The sequence below is a fragment of the Sinohyriopsis cumingii genome, chromosome 17, assembly GCF_028554795.1.
Source record: "Sinohyriopsis cumingii isolate HCF-2022 chromosome 17, ASM2855479v2, whole genome shotgun sequence".
In the NCBI taxonomy this organism is placed as follows: Eukaryota; Metazoa; Mollusca; class Bivalvia; order Unionida; family Unionidae; genus Sinohyriopsis; species Sinohyriopsis cumingii.
The window spans coordinates 85,357,898-85,379,829 of record NC_142977.1 but is presented as its reverse complement, the minus strand read 5'-3'; the positions used below and the strand labels follow the sequence as shown (position 1 = coordinate 85,379,829).

At 36.4% G+C, this 21,932-nt stretch overlaps 1 protein-coding gene across 2 annotated transcripts; it reads left to right on the top strand.

Annotated features, from left to right (window-relative positions):
- The first annotated feature begins 915 nt into the window (after positions 1 to 915).
- On the top strand, positions 916 to 19,349 carry LOC149779356 (progranulin-like). Of its 2 annotated transcripts, none has more exons than XM_089939970.1 (4): positions 916 to 1,059; positions 10,534 to 10,714; positions 18,513 to 18,674; positions 19,085 to 19,349. In XM_089939970.1, exons 2-4 carry the CDS (start codon positions 10,535 to 10,537, stop codon positions 19,154 to 19,156), a joined length of 414 nt encoding a protein of 137 aa, XP_089796096.1. In that variant the 5' UTR covers positions 916 to 1,059; position 10,534; the 3' UTR covers positions 19,157 to 19,349. The 2 variants fall into 2 exon arrangements, with proteins under 2 accessions (XP_089796096.1, XP_089796097.1); XM_089939971.1 differs by lacking the exon at positions 916 to 1,059 and adding an exon at positions 6,608 to 6,722.
- Positions 19,350 to 21,932: the final 2,583 nt, after the last annotated feature.

Genomic DNA, 21,932 nt, shown 5'->3' with positions numbered 1-21,932 from the left:
TTTTAGTGTTGTGAAAAATAACTTTGATGTATTATGAGTACAAGTTGAATCACTAGTAGTGCTATAGTGATTAAAAAGTCCAAGAACAAATATTTCAGTTGTGATCAAATATTTCAATAATGTGTGCCATTAATCTCTGGGCTCCTTACAAAGTATAAAAACAAGTCGGCTAGATAAACAGAGACATAAAGAAAGAATTAGGGAATGTAACGAATATATTTGCACAGACAAAACGAAATAAAGAAAGAAAGAGAGAAAGAAAGAAAGGAAAAAATAAAGAGTTTTGTTTTACCTTTTCAGGTATCACGTCACACAAAGGACACTTACAATCCCTGTTTAACAGAAATACTCAAACAAGCATAACAGAAGTCTTGCAGTAACGCTCATACATTCTTATATGATTAAACCATCTGTTACTTTACATTGTATAATTGTAACTGTTATAGTGAAGGAACTTGTTTATACACAGGCATTTAGTAATTGGAACTTTACCAATATTGCATTAAATAAATGGATCTAGTCTCTGTTTACAAAATATATTCTTATTTGTTCTTTGGACAAAATAAAATGGTGTTTTGTATGAATGTTTGCACGTAAAACAGTGTTGCTGTTCGGTGTCATAACAAGTCATTTTAACCTCTGATTTTCTTGTTTATTACAGATAAGTTAAATAGAATACTGGCTGGTGTAAATCGGTCTTTAAAACATAAAAAGAGATATGCAACTTGATCAAAGTGTTAAGGAACATTTGCTTTTACATCTATAAAACGGTGATTCATTAATCCTCAAACGATTTTTTGTAATATTAATTAATATCGAACTTGGAGATCTCAGTGTGATTTTTTTTCTTTGCCTCGACACGCACTATGTTTACTGCATGATATTGCTTGATTATACAATGTGGCGTTATTTGCACCTTCCGATCACGTGATTTGTTCATAAGTAAATAAGACGTAAATAGCTGGCTCTTCAACAAAAAAAAAAAAAAAAGACGCAAAGCACACGACGTCAGGAGAAAAGTCTAACTGATATATTCCTGTTCCGGACATTTAATTGAAGGTAAGTAACCTTTTGCCATGTAATAACGCCATGTTTCAGCACACGATAGGCTAAACATAGACTGTGCTTACGATGCGTATGCATATATTTGTAAACCGCATAAATCGGTTTTCTACTTAAAGGTGTATCACGACATGCTATGACGAGAAAACTATAACATGAACCTTTTATTTATGCGTGACTAACAATAACGACGAAACATCCAGTTCCACAAACAAGACTGGCCTCTCTCGATTAACGTAGGAGTTTAAAAATTAAAATAATTTCTGCTATTCTTCACCTTTCCTGGATTATCCGAGACCATTGGAGGTAAAATGATCTAAGGCGCTTGCCTTTACACATCACTGACATCTCACCTGTGTCATCGTGAGTTTGAGTCTCAGATCGGCCATATTGGGGCGTGCGAAAGTAGCTTCCCGTGGATAAGTGGTTCTTCACGGGGTCTGTCCCTGTTCCTTCTCCACCAGTGATACTGGCCGTCATATATTGCCTATCATGTGCTGAAAAATGATTTTAAACCTATAAATCTATAAGCCACTTAATATCTACGAAAACAGTTATAAAACTGGAATTTGGTGCCGACTTTTTGTGATAAAAATTTATTTTTGATAGAATAGATATATTAGGTTTCATGAGCGTATTAGTCATCTGACTACCGTGACAGTCATATATCCTGGATTGTAAGAGCCAGAAATAAATAAAACACTGAAAATCAAGAGTGAATTAATTTCTTATTTATTCACCATATTCTAGTCTTCATAACCGAATACCATCTTATTAAATTGGCAATATCTTAGCAGCTAATGAATCGAATCAAATGGATTTGTCTTTCTGTCATTAATAAGAACAGGGAACAAGTTTCAAAGTATAAAGGAACTGTATTTGAGACGTTTCAAATACATCGGAACAGGTTAGCGAACTAGAAAACACTCCTTTACAAGTTTATCTGACATGGACCAAAGTATAAAATAAACAAAACATTGTAAACAAAACGTCGATACCTAGAGGGATTTGTAGATGAAAAATGTTTTCAAATTTATACATTTCTGAAAACTTACATGGCTTAAAGAAAAATTGTCTGAGAAATAAATGGGAAAATCTGTCAACTTTCAGGTCCAAAAATATTTCTTATGTATTCTTTTTTGGGACAGATATTATTTTGGTCTGTAAGAATGAACCATTTTGGGATAGATGTGTTTTTCGTTTTCGTAAACTTAAATAAACCAGATAAAGTTAATTCACCTGGGTATGTTTCATTAATATCGATGTTCTTTAATACTAGGATACAAACAAAAGCTAAAGGAAGTTTTAACAAAATACGGTTTTAAAAGCTATTGTCTGAATTCATTATTCAATAAGATTAATCAGCATGTTTGACATTGGTATTTATGTGATTTAATATGTTGGCTTATTCTTCTAGAACCACAAATTGTATTGCAAATGGCTATTATACAACAAGTAAAAGAATCATCTTATGTCTACAAAGTCTACTGGTGTTTAAAGACACATGATGGCGATTTTCATTGGACAGAGCTATTAGTTCTGTAACTTTCATTTCATATAACACATGCAATTTTCTTTGGATTTTTTGCCATATGTACTTGTCACCCTGATTAGGTTAGGACAAAGAATTTTTAGATTTAAATCTTCTTCTATAAAAAAGATATGTACTCCTGTCATACATGTCCACATATAACATTTATATCTCATCTCTATCTATATTTATTTTCCTATTTTTCCTTAGTATTTGTTTTATTTCTCTTTTTCTTAATAAATATAGCCCAGAAAATTAGGCAATGAGTTATATTAAAAGTTATCCGCAGTCTGACAATGCTATAATCGTTTCAAGATGTACATGTTTTGAGTAGGAACTATATCTATATCTATATATATATATATATATATATATATATATATATATATATATATATGTATGTATGTATGTATGTATGTATAAACTATAACAGTGAATCAAGCAGTGTATCCTTAAACACTAGAAACGTTTATATGAATCAGACTATTATAGATCAATGAGCATTTGACCGTACAATGCTAGCAAAGTTTAATATATATCAAATTATAACGGTACATCAGACGGTATGCTCTGCAAAAAAGCGAGATTTCATATCCGCTAAAATATTTTGACACACTAATCATTTTAACTCTTTTACTTAATTTTGATCATCCAACTTGAAAACCCTTATGCACACGATGATATCAAGGATCCCAACCACGGGATCGTTATGATTATTGAGCCAATAATGTGCTGATGATTTAAAGAAACAATCGTACAATATATCTACTGCACTGAGTGACGCAAAGATTTTTAAAAATGACACTACCTTTTTTACCAATGATGCATATAGGGAAATGGGTACGATGAAATTTTTGCAAGGAAGCATATTCAATATTAAGTCAATACCAATGGTTTCGTGAACTGTTGCATACCTCTTACTTATGACAATCATTTACCGTGGCTCCTGATTTACCGTAATTATGGGGTGATCCCGTTATTCTGAACTTCACAAAGCAGGTATTATTCTAACCTGGCCTCGACGCAATTGGATAGAATACAAACATATATAATAGTGTACAAGTCTTAGAATGTTACGTTCATTTGCATATGTTAAAGAAGCATGCTAAATTTAATGTGCATAGATCAATATGTTCTGTGTAATTGTGTTGATAATAAAATGACTTAAGTTAGAACGGAATACAAACGTACTAATAAACAAGACAAATAAGTAGTAAATGGCACAATGATGGGACCATGTTATGTATATACGAAACAATATACTGGTCACATTTTATTTGCCTAGTTGGAGTGGGTTTTGTGTAATTGTGCATACAAGGGATGCACAAAGATATATAAAAAACGAAAGAATCTATGTAAAAGGTGCACAGAAAACTGACGCGATTGGGGAAAAGTTTAGTTTGACGTTATAATCAAATTGGAATCAGCCATGTCTGCACGAAAAGATATATACCAATAATTGGGAGAGGGAATTATGTTTCTTAGTAATCATGCTAATAGGATGCTCACTGGAAAATTCTGGGTCGAAAAGGGTCTTAAAGTATGAAAATACCTAAATTTTCCGAAAATATAGTCCGGTCATTTATATATGTATGAAAAAGGTGAATTCGACTTATAATATACTTATGAGTGGCACCTACATGTGTAATAGTGTTCATTCAATTCTGGATGGACGGACGAATGACACTCAAAACTCGTAACGATCCCAAGGTTGGGGTCCTGGATATTATCATGAGCATTTAGCTATATGAGGTGGATAATCAAGCTGTAATTTGAGAGTTACAAATCCTGGTGTGTACTGTGTTGCTTATGAAATAAGAGTAGTTTATACTTGTAGCTATTTGTATAGCTTGATAGCTGCAATTTGCTGCTTTATAAAAATCACGGTTTTGTTCTTTGGCGTGATACTACCACTACTGCATATTTGTATGTGATTTATTCCTTTACATTTATTTCTGAAACGATTATAATGTCATCAGTCTTAAATTTTCACTTTGTTAACATAATAAAAGATGTGATAAAGTTTGCTCATATCCTTTTTTCTGTTTGTGAAATACGTAATTTGTATACATATATGTTCTTATCTGTTTAATAATAATTATTTCAATTGTGACCTCTCTAAATCTCGGTCACACCGGTTCTTATCAATAATGTACCACTCTGAATATAAGAGGATAATTTCATTGTTCTAAAGTAGGACAGGATTTTTGCTAATTTGATGAGTGAGAATTTGTTGACGTTAATCGTTTCGAAACATTGAAACTGTTGCTCTAGCACAATTTCCGTGTTCATCCAGTTTAAATTTTGTAGATATTTCTGTGTATGATTTCATTACTGAGTAAACTGATTGTGTTAATAACGATCATACATGTGCCAATATTTGCCTGAGCTCTCTGCAAAAGACTTTGAGTCGACATTATATTGTTAATAATTTACACGACACAGGTACGAATAGTGGACATATGTATTGACATGACTGTTTAATAACAATAAACGGCATTTCAGAAAGCGTTGAACCCATGTCACCACTCAGAACAGATATTAATACACTCACTACATGCATGTGCCTGTCGAAGTTTTTTAACCGAATGTTAAACCCAAACAACAGCTGAATGTTGGCGGTTGTCTGCAACATCCTCTTGTTAAGCGTCTGTTACTGCACGTGTAACCTTAAACTACACGCAGATGGTAAATGTATTTCGGCCACAATTTTTGTCATGAACTTCAAAATGCTATCACAGAAAAGGGATGATAAAGAGCTACTTTCTACTTTCAATATGTGTGTATCCTATAAAAGATTGATTTTCTCCGAAGGGTGCCAAAAGTTTCATTTGAAAGGAGTACCATGTTATATTGAATTTATCTTCATTTGAAACCCTCGACTTTCATAAATAATGCCGATCAATTGCGTAGTACAATGACGTTCATTTACATTTGGTAAATTTATCGCCTTATCGGACGTCATGTTGTGTGCTATATGGAAATGTAGGCTAAAGGTCTATGATTGTAATCAGTACAGCAGTCATATGGTTAATACGTACCTCTTACCCATTCTTTGGGGTTTTGTCGATTTAACGCCGGTTTTCAGAAAACATACATAACTGGTGGAGGAAGAACCCAGGAAAACCCCAGTAAGAACACCGGAACCGTAGGAAGTTACTTTCGAACTTTTTCACATACTCACGTTGACCTAGCGAGAGTCAAACCCACGATGACAGAGGTAAGATGTCATTGACGTGTAAAGTCGAGCGCCTTAGATCACGTATGCTCCAATGACCCCAGATATTACATGGAAGGTGATAAATAGCAGGAATTAACTTTATTTTAATTTTGAACATGATACGTTAATGGAGAGACGCCAGTCTTAGCTGTGGAACTGAATGTAGTTCAAATAATAAACAAAAGGTTCATGTTTTGGTTTTCTGGTCATAGTATTTTGCGGCATATGTGAGAAACGGATACAATTTCTTTAGTAGAAGGAATTGTTTTATGCGTCTAAAAATACATGCATGCATATCATAACGGAGCCATTACACATGGATATCGCAGCTTGCTAAAGATGTCTATACGTTGGACATTATCTTTGAAATCCTTATTCCAGAATACCTCTATATGAAGCTACAGTCGCACAAAGTAAACATGACTAAGACGACATAAAACAGCCAAACCATTTCTATGTCTGAAGACATTTAACCTCTGATTTTGTTTTTTCCAATGGATGGAATAAATATTATCTTTTATAGTACAAATTGGTCTTTAAAGGCAATACAGATTCGTGCAAAACTCTCGCATTGCTAAAGAATATTGTGCACAGTCTAACGATAAAAAAAGAGTTTTATTGATCCTGGAATGTCTTTGTGCAAAATTAATTTATATTGAACTTGGAGATCTCAGTTAGTATTATCTTATCCTTTGTCACGACATGCACGACATCCACTATACTTGTTGTATGATAAGACGTAACTATGCAACTTGGCATTGTTTGCATGTTACGATCACCTGAACCGGTCCTTTGTATATACGACTTAGTTTGGCTCTACGCGCTAATTCAAAAGAAAAAGATACAATAGAAATCCAGGAGAATATACGAGCTGATACACTGAAGCGTCGGTCATATTTTTTATTCAAGGTAAGTAACTTTTTGCCATGCAAGAATCTGTGAAACACCATGCAACGCGCGCGCACCTTTCTGAGTCCCTAAGAAACCTTTGTCAAAATTAGTCATCACGTATATTCAGGATAATAATCTGATTAAATTGTCGATAAGGATATTTACTTTATAGAACCGATACATGGATTATGTTTGAAATAAAATCAAAGCTAAATCTGAAAGTTCCCTGGCTTATATCGAAAACCAAAATAGCGAAATTGAGCCGTAATCACGCATATTGCTATTAAACAGAAATACAGTTATTTCTGACAAACAGACAATATTGAGATTTTATTGAAATATTATGTGTGATGACCCTAATATTCTCATCGTCAAAGAGTATTTCCGAACAATGATGTTCGTGATACAATATCAGTTACATAATTAAAATCTGATGGCATGAGTATTATGCCAGAACGTTTGTGTACAAATAGTTTTTTTGCGAAAACAAGTGTTAGTGCCAAAGACAGCTGACAAACCAGTTTTAATTAGTACGGTCAAATATTGTACTTGTGGAGATGATAAAATTAGGATGATATTTTCAGTTTATTTAACAGAAAATATGTGCCAAATGGAACGTGACTTTGTGCCGATTGTCAAAACCGAGTATTCTTGAATTTTTTTGTATAAATAGAAATATGAAACTTTATATTAACGATTGTCTCTTTAACTTGAACATTAACCAAATAATTGATTTCAGCCTATGTAAATTGAAAATCATTATGTTTCTACTTCTTTGTATATCCATTTGTTTATGAGTCTGTTTATTGATCGATCTATTTGTTTTTGAAAGAATTACAACGATGGTTGAAATTGCAATGTTTTACTTAAAGTCTCGTGCGGTTGACATGTACAACATAATCTGATGTATTATTATATCCGTCTGCATAAAGTGAGACAGCCCTCACCATTTGTGGGAAGAACAATGTTGTTAGGTGTCGGTTTGCGTGGGTAAGGAATCAAAGTGGCGGATATGGAAGTACGCTCGTTTCGTTACGTCACGTGAAAACAACGGATACATGGCGGCCGGTATAACTTACGGAGGCAGAACCCGGAGAAAACCTGGCAAGACCAACCTATCCACAGGAAGCCACTGACAAGCTTTCTCACATACCAACATTGGCCTAGTGCGAAACTCGAACCCACACTGACAGTGGTGAGATTTCATTGATCTGTAAAAGTGGGCGCTTTAGACCAATCAGTACAACGCGGCCCCTATAGACATACACACACGCACACACATAGATAGATAGATAGATAGACATACACACACGCACACACATAGATAGATAGATAGATAGATAGATAGATAGATAGATAGATAGATAGAAAGATAGATTAGTGAGTGTGTTTTCAATGGAGCATTTAATTTTGCATCCCTAACAAATTGGATGGAGCGCCATTACATATAGAGATGCCTCTTATAAGCATACTATGAGTGGTAGTCACCTTACATCTATAAATAAATGATCTGATGAAATTTTATGCTATTGGAGTATTTTCGTACTTTTATAATTTGTTGACTCAGAATTCTTCAGTGAACATCCACGCAAGAAAACAAAAAAGCATCATTAATTCTTCCAAACAATGGCTTGTTCTTTTTTATGACAAAGTTGCAAACCCCATTAGATTATAATGCAAAGTAAGCTTTCTTCTCCAACTGATTCAGATTTTCTGCGTACATTTAAACATAGATTCTGTTGAATAATTTTTGTGATCGTTTTTTTAAATAAATTTTATCTGCTGCATCCCCTTATGCACAATTAGACGTTGGAGAATAAAATGTACCATACTATTGTATATACATTACCTGATCCTGCCATGTACCATTTATTTGATCTTATTCTTCTTTATATGTACTTGTATTCCTTTCAAATTCAGCTGTTTTACAGTAAACAGTATCAAAACAATTACACAGAAACTGTTGGTCTATGTATATATTTCATTTTGCGCACATGCTTAAGATATGCACATGTTCATAATATGATTAGACATTTACAATATTATACTTGGTTTAGTTCAATCTAAATGCTACGTGCCAGTTTAGAATTATGACCGCTGTGTTAAGCTCAGAAGTAGGATAAATGAGAAGTCAAGGTAAATGATTGTGATGAGTACGCGATTTGCAGCAATTCACCTATACATTGATATTATCTTAATATGGAATAAGCTTCCTTTCAGAAATGATCCTGTACCCATTTCCGTACATCCACGATGGCGAAAATACGGTGTTGTTTTAATACGTATCGGCGTCATTCTGTGCAGACGATCTTTCGTACGATTGTGTCTTTCAATCGTCAGCATATTATCGGTTGATTTCGGGTCAATAATCCCAAGGTTGGGTCCTGGATATCATCCTGTGTTTACAAAAGGTGGATAATCAATATGCAGTTTGAGAGTTAAAATGCTTGATGTGTCCTAATAGTCTAGTGGATATAAAATCTCACTTGTTTTGCTGCCTGATGACGCGTAATGTTTTGATATGTATCTTAAACTTTATTAGTATTGTATCATGTAATACTAGTTGTGATATAATAGACTGGTTCAGAGAAACCAATCTAATATTGTCGGGTGAACTATAATAAATAAATAAATAAATAAATATATATATATATATATATATATATATATATATATATATATATATATATATAGTTTCTTCTTAATACATACGCATCTCGAAATGATTATCTCATTGTAAGAGTGCAGAAAACGTTTGCATATACTCATTCCATAATGTCTGGACTATATTCTTTAATAAACAAGAAGAAACAAAAGAAAAGCAAGGGAGGAAAAAGAAAATAACTATAGATAGAGAGGAGATATAAATGTCATATGTGGATATGTATATATCTACAACAGGAGGACATATAATTTTATACAAGAATATTTAAATATAAAATAGTATTTGCTCTAACCTAATCAGAATGACAGGTTCATTAAAAAATCGAGGAAATTTGCATGTGTCACATGAAATGAAAGTTAAAGAACTAGTAGCACTGTCAAATGCAAATTGGCATCATATGTCTTCATATACCAATATACTTTGTAGACATAAGATGATTCTTTCACTTGTTATATAATAACCATTTGCAATACAATTTATGGTTCTAAGAGAATAATCAAATGTATTAAATCATATCAATACCTGTATCAAACATGTTGATTAACTTTATCGAATAATGAACTAAATAAGAATGGTGATAGCTTTCTTAAACCGTATTTCGTTAAAACTTCCTTTAACTTTTATTTATATCCTAGTTATAAAGAATAGTGATATTAATGAAACATACCCAGGTGAATTAACTTTATCTGATTTATTTAATTTTAAGAAAACGACAAGCATATATATCAAGAACTGGCTTATTCTTATAAACGGAACAATATCTGTGCGCCCCCCCCCCCGCAAAAAAAATGCATAAGAAATATTGTTATAACTGAAAGTTGTAACAGACGTTTCCAATTGTTTCTCGGGTAGCTTTACCCTAAGCACTGTAACTTTTCAAAAATGTATGAATTTGAAAACATTCAATATCTACAAATCCTTCTAGTTGTCTAATTGTTTAAATTGGTCAATTCCTCATGTCTGGTAAATTAATGTTTGTACTTCGTGAAAGACCTGTTCTGATGGATATGGGTAGCCATTTTTTCGACTGCAAGACTTTCTTCACTGCTGTCGTCCCAAATAATATGTGGTGGGATAGATAAAAATGTCAAAAAAAGGTCAAATATTAAATATTCATATCTGTTATGCCCTTCTCTCTGCATGTTTTTCCTCATTTATTTATAGGATGTTACTTGTTTGTTTGGTGCTGTGCATAGGAATGATATTGGCAAATCCACACTTTGTCGAAAATATGGAACATCAGACTACTGTGATGTGTTCTGACGAGGTTACAAGGTGCCCGGCTGATCATATATGTTGCAAACTCGAAGGCGGGAAGTTTGGATGTTGTCTTCAACATGCACCGGTAATTCACGCACATCATGTTTAGTTTATTGCATCATTTTGTACTGTATATCCGTGTTTTCGAATAGGAGTTCATTGCAAGAATAAGGAAAGGGAGTACTATCCATGCTAGACACACGGTCATAATAAAGGATTAATTATAAAAGGAAAGCAAACTTATGGATTAAATATCTGTGCGACATTGTTGAAGATACCTGTATCAAAGTTGAATTGCACAGAATCCTGAGTAAATAAGTCGTGTAGCAAGTGCACACACACACACACACACACACACACCTGTAGTTCTAAAATTCCAAATGTAAAATATAAATAGTGTTCACATCGTTTGATGTATAATCCCAGAGGTCCTATGCATAGCTATGTTAGAATATGATTACGATCGATTGCCGTGAGGGTTACTGGAGTACTCAAATTAATATGTAGCTTTTGTCTCTTATAAGAAATACGTTTAACCTTAATACCTTTTCCTAACTCTCTGGAATTTATTTTTGAATTTGTCAGCACCATTCTAGCAAATGTTATATAATCATATATGAAATTTTCATCGTGTATGTGCGATCCTCATTTTTGGGGTGTCCGGGTGGATAGCCTAATGGAACACGAAATCGTCGATAAAATAGAATACATGAACATCCATTTAATCCCAGCTAGTGCACTAGATAACCACTGCTCAGTGAATGTGCCCATGGACCACATTCCTGATTTACACCTGTATATAGGCAGATTTCGAGTCGAGTGTCTTTGTTTTTTCTAAGAGTCGTGTGTGTCTTAAAATGACATTAGCTTAAAGATGTCTTTGATGTCAATCTCTCGCTCGAATTGATGGGTCCATTATTTGCCCCAGATTTTGGTTCCAGAGAATGATTTGTATTATTTAAGAATATGTAATATACGTTATCAAATACGGATACTGAGACGAAAAAGTCTGTAGTACTGACTAACTTTGAGGTAAATATCGTTGAATTTCTCTTTGTAACTAACTGATTTTAAAATGTAGATAACATGCCGAATGTGCGGAAATTCTAGTTTTATTTCTGAGACTGTAATAATGTGTAGAAACGTTATCGAAATTTTTAAACTGCAGTAATATGTTGGTGAACCCGTTGACAGACAGAGCCTACCATACACTGAACTCATGTATTTTGTGAATTTGAATTCTTGTTATAAAAAGATGGTGTATTGGGGATGAACTTCACTGCTATCTTATAATTATTATATATTTGACATGCTATCCAGATTTTGATATTAATTCATTCCAGGGGAAATTTCAGGGGACATGCTTATATTTAGGAACTTTCTCCGTGTCATTATCCACGTTGAAGAAATGTCATGCAAGCAGTGATACCTTACAGCTTGTAGGCCTGGTTTTGGTCGGAACAAATATGATGACGCATACATATGGCTCATTGACGCGGTGGAACTATTTACTATAGCCATATAAAGTATTTATTGTTTATCCATAAAATAATTTAAATATTATTTTACGTTTTCCATTACTCTACTACGGTATCGAAACCTGTACGCTGGTATTATTTCTGCCGGTAATCTGGTTCACTATTATTCTGTGCCACTGATTGTTTCTTATTTGCATTACTTGTGTGCGACGTTGTGTCGTTTCTCTTCCCAAAGATTAACATTGAAAACGGAGTCAAAAGTTATTCAGATCTACCCATTAATGCGCGCAGTCCCATGCTCACTTTCAGTCATAGTCGCGAAATAAGAGACTCTCCTATCAGGCGATTTACTATCCAGTTTAGGATATTATCCATACAACGTTTAACACTGAGGTAACGTATGTATGTTAGGAGTAAGAAATTAGTTCCAAACAAAGTGACCCACTTACCTTCTTAATTTTCATGACTAACTTAAGTCAATCTAATACATCTCTTGGAAGTAATTTGAAACTAAGAACACTTCTTTCAAAAGAGCATGTTAATATGTTTTTGCAAAGCGTACAATTGACGATGTTGATTGGAGAACTTCCGATGTCAAATCTTCATTTTCGGAGGAGCTCAGTGTTGCACGTTATAGTGTTCTTCAATTTGATGGTAAGTAAATCGTTCTTCTAATTCGCAATCCATTAAAACCTAAATCCATTAAAACCTAAATAGATGTAAACGGCTTAAAAAATCGGAACTTGCGCGAAGTTTGTCCTGGTGCTGCGTATCCTGTTACTCACTGTGATTACAGTGGCCGTGGCATTATTAGAAATATATCCTAGATACAAGCACACATGATTGAATGGATCTAATCAGAATACCCTACTCCTTCAGTTGGAGTATGTGCTCTTTCTGAGACTCTTTTGCTCACGAGCAAAGCCTTCCGAAATATAAAACCAAATCTTTGCATATAGCACTGACTACATAAAGTCATATACAACAATGCTATGTGTACCGCACTGTTTAACATATATTCTGAAAAGCATGAAATAAATTGTGTTAATACAGTTCTGGGCTAGATTTGCTGTACGCACACACACACACACACACACACACACTCACACACACACACACATACATACATACATATATATATATATATATATATATATATATATATATATATATATATATATATATATATATATATATATATATATATATATATATGTTCGTCAATTGCGTCGATGAGAACACTTTAGTCATCCTTTTTATAGCAGGAACGAATGGCCTGCGGGTGCGCTCGGATTGTTCTATGACAATGTGGACAGGAAATGGCATCAACGCAGTTTGTACGGTTACTGGCTCGGGATTTTGTAGTCTGCCTCCGTTGTTCTGCTGCGGATGTCCTGTTGGCATCGAAAGTTTCAGCACCTTTCCTGATAACAGAGCTACACACGACACTATTCTCGGCAGTCTGCTCCCACGTGTCATGGCTAATGCCAATGTTCTTCAATGACATTTCCAGGGTGTCCTTATATAGCTTTTTTTCTGGCCTCCTTTGTTGCGTTTTCCTTGTTCATGCTCGCCATAAAAGAATTTGTTGGAAGCCGGTGGTCTGGAATGCGGGCTACATGGCCTGCCCATCGCAACTGTGACTGCATTAAGGTGATGTAGATATTGGACAGGCTTGCTTGAACAAGGACCTCAGTATCCGGGATTCTGTCTTGCCACTTGATGTCGAGACGTCTTCTAAGACAAATCGTGTGGATATTCCTCTCATGGCGCTTCTGTACTGTCCACGGAGTTCTATCTTTTTGTACACTTTCAGCTTTGTCGGTAGACTAATGCCTCCTCTGTTCCAGGCATTGGCGTGTAGTCTACCGAAGGCTGCGATTACCTTTACCATCCGTGCATCAACTTTGTTATCGATTACGACGTTCTGGGACAGAGTGCTGCCAAGATAAGTGAACCAGGTAACTGCGCTCATTATGATGTGGCTGTTGACTGTGATGCTTGGCTCATCATAAGGTTTCCTGGGACTAGCTGATACATTACTTCTGTCTTCTTTGTGTTGATCGTGAGGGCCAAGTTTGTACAAGCATGAGAGAACTTGTCAACGCTGCATTGCATGTCAGCGTCAGGGACAGCGTTGTGGGCGCAGTCATCAGCAAATAGTAAATCTCTGACGATGACTGCCGTTACCTTAGTTTTAGCTTAAAGCTTCCTGAGGTTGAACATTGTGCCACTAATACGGTATCTGATGCGGATTCCCACGTCACCATGTCTGAAATGAACACGGCTGAGAACACGAGATTGAAAAGTGTTGGTGCCAGTACACAACCTTGCTTCACTCTGAGACAGGAAAGGGCTCAGATGTCTCACCATTGTCTCGGACACAACCTTCCATGCCGTCGTGGAAATTTCGCACCATGGTAAGAAGTTTCCTTTAGCATCCTTACTTGGACATGATTTTCCACGGGCCCTATCTACTAACAGTGTCGAAGAACTTGATCAGGTCGACACAGGTGGATAAAAGGTCAGCATACTGCTCCTGGCTCTTCTCCTGCAACTGTCTAGCAGCGAACACCATGTCGATGGTTCCACGCTCCTTCAGAAATCTGCCATGGCTTTCTAGTAGGAGTCCTTGGTCAAGGTGTGATATGTGCCGGTTGAGGAGAATCCTGGCGAGTATATTGCCTGCGATGGAGAGCAAATATATACCTAGGTGTTTGTCACAGGTCTGATGATTTCCTTTCCGCTTATACAAGTGTATAATAGTAGCGTCCTTGAAATCCTGTAGGATTATTTCTTTTTGCCACATGAGCTGCAAGAATTGATGAATAGCTACACCGCCTTCCTTGTATATCTCTTCTACGATTGAGTCTGAGACAAGAACCTTCGGCTAGACAGCGGACGTATAGCTTTTTGGGTCTCTAACTGGGTTGGTGAAACATACAGTGAGTCATTCGCTGGCAGCTGGAGCAGACGATTAATAGTTTCATCATTGATATATGCTGGGCATTTCAAGACGCAGTTGAAGTGCTTAGCCTAGCTTTCGAGAACCTTCTATTTGTCAGTGATCATCGTGTTCCCGTCCGCACTGAGGAGAGTGGATGATTCTGATGACCAGGGGCTATAGACTTAATTCATTGCATCATAAATCTTCATATACTGCTTGTCAGCGTAGCTTTGGATCTCGTCAGCATTGCTACACTGCCTAGAGTCCAGCATTTGCCTGAATTTCTTCTGAACAGTCCTACGGATGTTATTGAAGACATCTTTCTTTGAGGCGGACCTTTGCATTAATTAGGTACTCTCTGTAGAGGCTTGTTGTCGCAATTCTCATAAAACCATTTGTTGTTTCTCGAGGAGGGCCCTAATATATCTGTAGCGGTGTTGTAGAAAATCTCTCTAAGGGTCGCCCAGGCTTCCTCCACATTCTGGGTGTCGAGAGGGTGGATTGAAGACGGTTTTCTAGAGTGCTGTATTACGTATATTTGATTTAAATTATATTTGATTTAATTTGTGTTTGATTTGATTTGATTGTTTGTGGGTTGTGGAATCTTTTTATTTTCTTTACATGTCAATGGAATGCAATTTTGTTTACTAGGAATTTGATATTTTCCAGAAAATTCAGTTTGACGTGAATCTTTCCATAAATGCCTAATCATAGAAACACTGTTTCAGTTTTTAACTTAGTTCCTGGCCTTGATTGAGGGTCAAATAAACAACTTTTTTTCTCGAAGTGAAATGATTGGTTCTTATCAATGACATACAGGGGCTACGTGATTTTTATATGTAAATATGATCACGTGATAATCAATTTCGCAAATAGGCATTTCTAAAATTGCGAAATACTTAGTATTAATAGTGATGGAGAGAGAGAGAGAGAGAGAGAGAGAGAGAGATCAGACATTTGGGGCTTTTAAACACTTGATGTCAAGTTGTTTTCTTCTGTTGTGACCAGTATTGAATTTTTGAGTTTTTGAGTTTTATTTCAATTTTTCGGATTCTGAATGATGAATTCGTTTCTCTGGAAATATTTTCTACTCATACATAATTCTTGAACAAAGTCATTTCTTAAAATTTTATTTGGATTTCGAAAAACCGGAGGATTAATTATTGTGTTTCTATAAGGAACTGTAGACTTCAACACAGTGCAGGTTACAGCATACGTCATCGCCTTCTATCTTGGATTCTTCGTCGGAACTCGAACTTGAATTCATTAGAACATTTTATTATTAGGACTTCTAAAATATTAATCGTGGATTATCCTTGGATTATTTTTGTATTTGATTATTGAAACCGTAAGCTGTTCCCGCCGCCCCCCCCCCCCCCCCCCGCATTTTTACAGTATTTTTCCAGGGAAATAAATAATTTGTTATATTGTTCAAAGCTTGATTTTTCTCTCCTTCTTGCGCTGCTGTTTATTCGAGCCTAAACACGGAACATAAGAGCTGACAAAGGTCCTTTTTAGTTAGAGTTCTTCTTCTTGGCGATATTCAGCCGTTTTTTTAATAATCTTGACTTGCGGGCGTCCCTTACGTTTGATACGACTGTTTAGCTTGGAGACTACAAGGGGGTGGTTAGTCTTGGTCACCCGTACATCCTGCCTGTCTCTCTTCCTATCACGTAGTCGACGAGATGCCAGTGCTTAGATCGGGGATGCATCCATATGATCCTGTTGCACTTAAGGATGTTGAAGACAGTGTTGGTGATGAGCATTTCATGCTCTGCACAGGTCTGAAGCAATAGAAGATCATTGTTAATTCAGCGGCCGATGCCATACTTTCCAATAACCTCTTCCCAAGATATGTTGTAAGAGCCAACGCTTGCATTGAGCTCACCAAGGATAATGAGCTTGTCAGATTTTGGAACAGAGATTATGATAGGGTGATGTTTTCATAAACTATGTTCTTTACTTCTTCCGGATCGTCGATGATTGGAACATAAGCACTGCCGATCGTGGCATGCTTTCTTCCATTAGACAGGTGGATCTGTATGGTCATAAGCCTGTCGTTCACGCCTGTTGGAACTACAGTAGATTGCTAACAAACACTGACTTCACTTCAAATTCGACTCCAGCCTCATGTCGCTCCTCACTTCCTCATCCGCTCCAAAAGAAGGTGTGGCGAGCGCCCCTTTCACAAGGTTTGCCTTCTCCCACATGTCGGGTTTCACACAAGGCTGCAATGTTGATGTTGTATCTGGCTAACTCTCTGCCAATACGGGTAGTTATCCTCTGAGGTCTGTCAGCATCATTTCTGTCAAAAATGTACACACGTTCCATGCGTCGAGGCTGGAGGATCCATCTTCATCCTTTTCTTTGTAGTGTTTCCAACGCTGATGTAGGGTCCCCGTCAGCCGCTGTCAGGGAACGATGGTGCAGACAATTTCATGGCACCTTTTCTAGACCCTTCTTCATGCTATAGAGGTGAGCAGTGCGAATCCTAAAAATGGACTTCTCAGTCGCTCAGAGCGCTGACGAATGCCACTGCTGCTCTGTGTCAGTGAAGAACGACTGTACGATCTAAGCTGCCAGTGTACAGATTTGCAGATACGGGTGCCAGTGTACTCACACCTGCCGTTTCGTCGCTCTCTTTGCGCCACAGGACTTTGAGGATGAGCAAGTGACGTGCGCGATAACTTAGACTAAAGTGAGGAAGCGTTGCGCGTCGTCGACCTCACTCTCTCATCCAGGATCATCTGGATCCAGTGATAAGACAAGGTCAAGACGGCTGGAGATGAAATCGGATGCATTGGACGACCAGGACTACCTATGTACTCGTCATGCTCTACACGGTTAACAACTCGTTGCTGCGAATCGCCTTCATGCCCGTTGAACAGGGTATCGGTTTCGTCCGCGCATTCCTCCGAATCCAAATTTCAGATCCTTTGGTAGGCAAGCCCTACCTCACCGAGAGTTTAAGACCCGTCGGCTACCCTCACCTGGTTTAATACGCCAGTCGAAACGGTTTATCAAGGTGTGGCTGCTGCGCATGTTACAGCTTAGAGCCACAGGTGAAAGCTGGGTGCATGTTGGGACCAAAAGTAGACGCTACCCCTGAATAGGGACGATTTTCCTACATCGGAGGTGCTGTCCCTTCAATACACTCCCGTACACTCACCAAGCGTGATTTGCGTTTAATACTGTTACTAAGGCTTGATTTATTTAAGTTTTGTTCTAAATGATCGCCTTGTTTAAATATCAATTATCAAAGACAGCCACACAAGCAGCAATAGCAAAAAAAATAACAATTATTAAGTTGGCTGTATACAAAAAGTTCCTTTATATTGATAATTCCCTGCTATTATACGTCTAAATTTTGATGATTTAAAGTTTAATAGACATTGACTGCCTTACTGCTATTAGTGAATCTTCTTTGTCTTAAATAACCTAATTCTGTATATAACTAGGAACAGAGAACACATGGCGTACCAGAGAGAAAACCAACTAACATTTTTAGGGCTGCCAATATCACAGTAAGCTCGCCCTGTCCAGATCCATCATACACCTGTCCAGGAGATGAGACTTGCTGTTCCACTGGAAGTGGCTGGGGATGTTGTCCGTACGACGGAGTAAGTCCGCCAACAAATACGTATTGTTTATGGAATTAAATTTGTAGAATCAATAGAGACCGGTTCGATAACATTTAAGAGGGTTTTATCCCTATGTATGTATGTATGTATGTATGTATGTATGCAGGTATGTATGTATATACGTACTTATGTATGTATGTATGCGAGGTCACAATCATATTGCATCGAATTGGTTATAACCAATGACATCATTCAACACCATGACTAAACCTACTTCTTCCTCATCTACGTCTTTTTGTACTATAACGCCAACAAAGAACGCAATGACTATTATAAAAGCAACAAACTGCAACTATTAAACGATACAAATACCTACAAATATGAACTACCCTTGTTTAATAAGCAACTCCTACCACCATCTATACTACTACTATTAATATTACTTTCAGGGTTCTTGCTGCAGCGACGAGGCGCACTGCTGTCCACAAGGAACTGTTTGTATTTTCGACATTTGCATTTAACGCACTTCGATCTTCTTTGTTCCTTGCTCCAACGATATTCAGAGAACTAACTATCAAGCACACTAACATTAATGTTGCATCTACTCAGAGTTTTTGATAAGTTATGATAATATTTCAAATTTAGAAATCTAAAGGTATGTCGTCTGTGGAAACAATTTTAATAATAATAATAATAAAGTCGATATAATTTCCATTCGGTGTTGGCTGTTCAAATATTAATTTATTTCGGACTCAATATTCTCAGTGTCTTTATATTAGTACATGCGTACTCCAATATTACAAATCTTTCTAATATGTTTCTTCTTTTGCATGTACTTTGGAAACGACTACAAGACTACAATGTCAGTCTTATTTTATCACTTTGTGGCATCATAAATGTTGAGACGAAGTTCGCTAATATCCTTATTTTTCCGTTTGTGAAATACCTAATCTGTAATCCCCGAAATAACAGCATTTGCTGAAAATAAATGACAATTATAAAAAGCAGATGAATGTTATCACTAATTATAATTATCCGGGTCTGGGGCATGAGAGACACGATTTTAAGTAACAGACACTATGCCATGTAATTTACGATACTTCATTATATTTAATCTTTATACTGTTCAAATGACAATTTCAGTACACTGTTGAAATAAGTTGAATTTATAACTTGTGATATAATTCATGCATTAAAATTATAGACTTTGTTTTTGTGGATATGAAGTTGTATGACCAGTATTCTTACGAACCCCCCGCTTCTCATCGGTCAATATAGAGTTTAATGTTTCATAAAGCTTCATATTGACCTGAGCAACGGTGAATAACTGTCTATTAAATATATGGAGTATGGGATAAATATCTTATTCGACCTGTTCAGGGTGACATAACGAGAATAGAGATGGCGTTCCGTCACATTCCACCGTGATATGGGATAGTTTTTATCACGATCTATCAACAAATCCTGGTAATGTAGGAGTAAAGACAGAATCACACGAGTAGTTGATTGGATATCAGAACAAAAGAAATGAGAAAGAAGGCTGAAGAGAGGGAGAGAGGATAATTTTTATTAAAAAAACCCACTGCATCAATGAGACATGTCATTGCTTACATTCTTTAATTGCAAATTACTCCTTGGTCAAATTAAAATGGTGGGTAACGGTTTCTTTGCGTGGAGTCGTTTTTCTTTAGCCGCAAAGATTCTTCTGTTTCGATTGTTTTGTCTCTTCCTTTGCATTCATATTTAACCATGTTTGTCTTCTTTGTAACTCTCTTGACCTATTATACAATAATTTTTAGTTATCGATATTGTTTCCAATAACACATTCTGTCACTGCACAATGTAAAATTACCGTTCATATCTAAATTGTACTAGTATGTTACAATGTTATCTCATATATTCAAATATTAGGCCTATGTTTTATTCTCATCTGAAACTAGATTGTAAGAACCAGAAATAATCGAAACACTGAAAATACTGAAGAATTATTCGACCCCTGTATTGTTTCTTTGTTCACCACTATTTTTAATAAATTATCTTAGAAACATGTGGAGACAAAATTACTTTATCATAAGTTCACCTTTCTTCAGTCTTCAAATCCGAATACCATCTAATTATACTGAGGCTATTTTAGATTTCCGAGTTCCCCATCATCACTAACCGAGAAACGTGAACGTGTGACCGCACAGCGCACCAAAAATCATTATTACCCTGCGTAACTTAACACTAGTTCCATTGATACAGGCTGATATTTTGCTAAGGGTATAAGAAATGTTCGCAACGGTGAGAATTGCCTGTTGTAGATGTAGTGTAATGTAAAGGTCTCACACCTCAAACGTAATATGTTACAAGTCGCGCAAAAGAATTTGTTTGCATTAATCTCAAACTGTGCATATTGGACAAGGTTAACACCATATTCTCTTTGTTTGAATAGGTGGTTGGTATGCATTTATGTCTGAGTATGCAAGAGAACATCTGCATATACATGGAGTGGTCATTACTTTAAAACAAAAAGCATCAGCGTATGGTTACTGTGGGGTTTGGTAGGGTTGGGGTGGGGTGCTCCCAATATATTATTTAAATTACCATGGAAGTCCCATCCAGGCTCGATGTTGTAGGAGGTGAAATTAGTGATAGAGAGAGGTAAAGCTCCGAACCACCAGCCAGCAATGCCGACAGTTAAATTATTGAGAATACAACGGTTAAATTCAAAAGAATAACAATTTAATACAATTCAATATTCAAATGATAATTTCCCAATCACTCTTCTCCCTCTCGACCAAGTGATAGCCTATTGCATGTTGTGATTTATAGTGTGAGATTGCTTTTCCACCTTTCCTTGTTTTCTAATCATCTGTATCTCCTATATCGCCAATTCCTTCTCTCCTTCCGACTTCCCTCCTAACTCCTTCTCCTTGACTGCTCTTCTCCAATTTCTCCTCCTCGACTCCATTTTCCTCCTCCTCCTTGACTCTGCTCTCTGACTAGAACTCGATTCACAATCGACTGCTCCGCTAGTCTCTATTCCGTCTCTCTCCTAGAGACTCTGGACTAACCAGACCGGAAGTCTGTCCCCTAAAAGCTTCCTTTACGAAACTTTGTCTTTCCTTAGAATTTCCTAAGTTTTCCCGCCAATTCACGAGTGGCTTCCCGGAGTTATTGCTACAACTTCTCAGCACGATGTTTCACAATGACTGGGGGTTTCTAGTCTACCGTATTCAGTTAAACTCGGGTTGAAATGGTGACCACACCCTCTCTCAATTCCGACTGGATATCGATTCTACCCTGTTCTATTCA